Below are 5,039 nucleotides of genomic sequence, written 5' to 3' on the forward strand. Positions count from 1 at the left end.
CTGGAAGTTTTGGTGCGGGATCGCTGGCACAAAGTTCTGGTGAACTTGAGCGAGGACGCCCTGGTTCTGAGCAGCGAGGAGGGCGCTGCGGCGTACAACGGCATCGGCAGCGCCACGAATGGCTCGTTCTGCAGGGGCACCCGGCACTCGGGCGCGGGCGGCGCGCAGCCCCCTGACTCGCCGGCCGGGGTCCGCACCGCCTTCACGGACCTGCCCGAGCAGGTGCCCGAGTCCATCTCCAACCAGAAGCGCGGCGTAAAGGTGCTGAAGCAGGAGCTGGGCGGGCTGGGCATCAGCATCAAGGGGGGCAAGGAGAACAAGATGCCCATCCTCATCAGCAAGATCTTCAAGGGGCTGGCGGCGGACCAGACCCAAGCCCTGTACGTGGGCGACGCCATCCTGTCGGTGAACGGAGCCGACCTGCGGGACGCCACCCACGACGAGGCGGTGCAGGCGCTGAAGCGCGCCGGCAAGGAAGTGCTGCTGGAAGGTAAGGGGTTAACGCCGCGCGGGCCGCGCCGGGCGCGCACACCCACTCCGCCTCGCGCGGCGCCCGCACTCTCCCCCACGTGCCGTCACACCCCAGGGGGCTGGGGCGTTGGGGACGGCACGGAGTTCTGACAACTTTTACCCACCTAGGGGCGACTTGTCCCCACCCTGGAGTCGTTACAGCCCTTGACGTCCCGCAGAGGGGTGTGAAAAGGCTAGGCCCGCAGGGTTTCTCGACCTCCTACTGTGTGCCAAGCACCGGGTCGCACGCTTAGTACACCTTTTACCTCTAGATAATCCAAGCGTGGTGGAGGGGCTGGGAAGTGGACCTGGAAATGAAACGTAGACACAGAGCCACCATCCACGTTAGGAAGTGAGCTCACTGAGGAATCGCAACTCTGATAGTTTTCTGCTTGGGCACAATTTCTTCCTCAAAAGCCTGGGCAACCCTGCCTAGAGGGTTGAATCATAAAGGGGCCAGAGCGGGGGCAGAGTTTGCATGCTAGCACTCCCACCACCCTTCTCGACTTCGCTCCTTTCAGATTGGAAACTGTGGTTGTGCCTGCGGAGTTGTGCCAAGGGCTGGGAAGTGCGTTGCAGCTTTATGCAAAAGTTCACTTCTGCTGCCAGGCGTTGGGCCGGTCAGTCTGGATTCCAGGTTGCTCTGGGTGCAGGGCTGGCGAAGTGGCTTTTGTGCCCGCATTTTCTGGGGATTTTTTTCCGGAGGGGTGCGGAAACAATTTTGCATTTGTAAACAGTTTCCCCCGCCTGTGAGGCATCTTAGAAATGACTCTCTTGAGATGCGATGTCTTCGATCCCCTAATTATTGAATGTGAATACAACAGGTAGTGAGGTTTGGTACCTCGGCGGTGGCGTGCCCAGGGGAACGGCCGTAGAGGAGTAAGCCGAGAATACGTTTTCTTTTCCCACCACAGCGGCGTTCCTCACTTGATCTCTGCCTCTCTGCCACTTGGCTGCTTTGTACATACCTCTGTCAGCGCTAATACTGTGTAATTTTTAAATTTATTTTCCCAGCTTCCCCCCAACTGTAGATTGAATTGTCCGGGGTCTTTTATTTGATTACTGGTCATCTTCCTTGAGCTTAGGTGCTCGATGACATGCTTGCTGAGTGAATGAATAAATGAACCCATAGCCACTGAAACATAATGTTCTACTGAGACCTTGTAAACCGGTGGTAAATTTAAGTCCTAAATTAAGGACTTAAGTCAATTTCCTGTTCAACAATTGCGGTGCTGGTGTGTGAAACTGAGAAAGTTCAAAGTTGGGAAACCAACTTCCTTAACTGCGACAGCAGATGCAAACTCTCTGCCCACCTCCTGGCCTAAAATACGGAGGGATTTTCTCCCTCTTATTTGTCTAGATGATTTGTGATGTCTTCATATTTAATTGCTACCTTGGATCCAGAAAGCGGAAGGCTATTTGCTTTGGCTTGATGATTAACATAAGTAAACAGAAAAAAAAGTTTTCTTGTCTCCAGTGTGTGTCGGTTTGTGTGACAAGGGGCAGGTGGGATCTGGGACAAGTGTAATTTGGACTATAAACTGTTGGACACCTGCTCAGCTTGCAATATTTACCATAAAACATCAGGGGAGAAAAGGCAGGTCATTTTTATCTCAGGCACTGCCCTTCATCATGTCCCTTTCTTTCTTCTTCTTGGTTTCATTTTAATGAATAATGACTTAGCAAAGAGGTAAAAAAATCTCACCCAAAAAGAGGAAGAAAAGGTGACTCTCTGCAGTTGAAAAGAAACAAAACAGAACAAAACAAAACAAAACAAAACCCAACTGGTTATGTGACTTTATTGATGCAGCAACTGAAAAGTGACTTTTATAAAAACCTCAAACGTGACACTTTACAGCACGTTGTCCTGTGTTGCAGGCAGCATCTCTGGGGGAGACCTCTGGGCCTTTTAGACAAGAACCACCTGGGCTCAGGGCAGCAGTCTTATTTCCAGGCTGAGTTTTCAGAAATTGACTGCTATTAAGGGAAGCAAGTAGAAGCCCCATTCAAGAGTGTCTCCTATTCTGAGGCAAAATATTGGTTTTAGATGTGGTGAGAGTGATCTTATACCATCAAATCAAGTAGCAGACATCCTCTCTTTTGTAGCTTGGCCTAGTACAGAAATTCCCAGCTGAAGGGGTTGATTAGAACCACTAAAGTGCTTTTTAAGACACATATCTACTTGCTCATATTGTGAAATGCCATCTTTATTCCAAAATTTCTACGTAGGAAAGGCTTTGCAGGTGTAATCTCATTAAACGAGAGGGCCAAGGGAGATGTTTTAAAGATGTATTTATATGGAAAATACACTGTTTTTTAATTTAGATTGCTTTTTTTCGATTTGTTTGGTTTTTGGTGGGGAGCTGGTGGAGATTAGTGTAGTCCCTCAATCGCTGCCAATACGGCACCCTATTAATGACAGACGCCGCCTAGTGGAGAGTCACGATGTCTACTTGTGGAACACTGAAATGAAACTCTGAATAGCAAATTTCAATGCCTGCCTTCTAGCCTGAGCCTCCGTGTCTCCTGAAAAATGAGAATGAAGACACTAGCTGGATCTACTTGCTTACTTAACAGGGCTGCTGTATGGAAGAGCACTCTGAGAATAAAAGAGAAAAACAAAAAACAAAAAAACCATGTATCAAATCCTGCTCTGATTAGTTGTTTTTACAATTCAAATGAAATGAAAAGGAAATTGCCTCTTCTGAGGGATAATTCTTCCCTTTTTCTTTACTAGAGTTTATATTTTTAAATTTTCATTCTACTTTAATTTGTACTCTAAAACTGTAGTGGTAGGAGATCATTCCCATGGGGAAAGAGAACCATTATAATAGCTAACATCTCCTGAGCACGTCGTGTGTGCCAGGCTTTACTCGGATTGGTTCATGTCACACTTCTAGTAACTCCGTGAGGCTCATGCTATTGTTGTTGATTTTACTAATGAAGAATCTAAAATTTACAGACAGTAGTTTATTTGCTTAGATCAACATAGCTAAGAGGCTTTCAGGTCTGTCGGACTTAAAAGCTCACACTTGTAACCTCTAGGTGAGGCTGATACCCTGAGCTTCTAGGTGGGACTGTGTGCTTGAGTGAGCGGAAGCATCATCAGTTATTGAGCTCAAGGTGTCCTTCCCCACTTCTCAAAGATGCTGAAGTGCTTGGGACAACCCTGAGCTGGAAACAGAAATGGTGTGGGCTACTCAAAAGGGAGGGGCAGGAAGGAGAATTGAGCCTTAAAATCCTAATGCACCAAGTGTCTGGCTATTAAGAGAGAGCTGCTGTGGTATGTCAGGGCCTCCATAGTTGAACACATGGCCAGCAAGGAGAGTAAACTGTAATTCAAACTTGAAATAGTGAGTAAACTGTGCTAGTTACGTCGACACAGTTTAATTTTAAGACTAAATATTCAACAAAGTGAATATCAAAAAATCTTCACACTCCGAACTCATTTTTCATTTTAGGGAGTGGGTGCAGGGACCCTGCATGCAGCCCTGCAGACATTGAACCCCATAACTCCAGGGGTCACCATTCACATAAACCACGATATGAACTGTACCCTCTGAAACTGGCCAGGGCATACCTTTATGAACAGCTTTGGCAGCTCTGGGTGGAGGAGGGAGGAGTTTTTTGCCCTTAAATTAATAGTAAACTGGTATTTTGAAAAATGTCAACCTGTTTGTAACTGAAGCTACAACAAAATTGGTTTCTCCATAATTTTGTCAAGATCAAGGAGGGCAGAATGTTCAGGAAGACTTATATTAGGGTGAGGATGTGTGTGTGTGTGTGTGTGTGTGTCTGTCTGTGCGCGTGTGCACGCGTGCATGGGGGTGGGGAGTGGACAGAATCATCCCTGGGTCCAATAGGAATCCTTTGGAACCGAGCTAGAAAAAGTAAAAAGTCAGAAGAGAACGTCGGAGACAATTGTTGACATTAACCCCATCCACTGCATCTCCCGCAGCACTGCTCCCACGAATGCTTGGCTGTTGAGATGTTAAACATGTCACTCTAACAATCACTTCCTCTAAGTGGTGGAAGTGGGGATGGATGGCGGGGAAGGGACCTAGGTTGCAAAGGAGGGGTAATGTTCTTGCTGGCATGAAATCTCAGGATTGGATGAAAATTTGAACTTTAAAGAATTTTACTTTATTTAGGATAAATGGATTCTTAAGAATACCAAGAACTCTGGAATCGGAGTCTTGAAACTTGCGTTATTAATCATCTTCTAACTAACAGATACTCTTTTTTACAAGATGCTTTATTTCTTTGGGCCTTGATTTTCTTCATTGGGAAGCTAGGGAGCTGTGTTAAGCCATCTATAAATCTTATTTCATTTCAAATCCTGTCAAATCAGACCCAGCACACTTTCAAGAACTAACTTTTCCAATGCTCCTTTTATTACGATAAAACGAATTTCATAAATCATATAACCTAGCTCAAATTTAAATTTAAAAATAAATGTAATGCCCTATTATGATTATGATTATGATTATGATTATTATATTAATACTAACATGATGGAGAAATGAAGC

At 46.1% G+C, this 5,039-nt stretch overlaps 1 protein-coding gene across 1 annotated transcript in view; it reads left to right on the forward strand.

Annotated features, from left to right (window-relative positions):
* Positions 1-5,039, forward strand: part of SNTB1 (syntrophin beta 1) — a gene marked incomplete at its 5' end in the record, with an annotated part of 199,453 nt that continues 194,414 nt past the window's right edge. Inside the window, one exon of the mRNA XM_015592951.2 lies at positions 1-490. Coding sequence (XP_015448437.1) covers positions 1-490 — 490 coding nt within the window. The remainder of the gene's footprint in view (positions 491-5,039) is intronic.

This window comes from Pteropus alecto, unplaced genomic scaffold, assembly GCF_000325575.1.
Source record: "Pteropus alecto unplaced genomic scaffold, ASM32557v1 scaffold164, whole genome shotgun sequence".
NCBI lineage: Eukaryota > Metazoa > Chordata > Mammalia > Chiroptera > Pteropodidae > Pteropus > Pteropus alecto.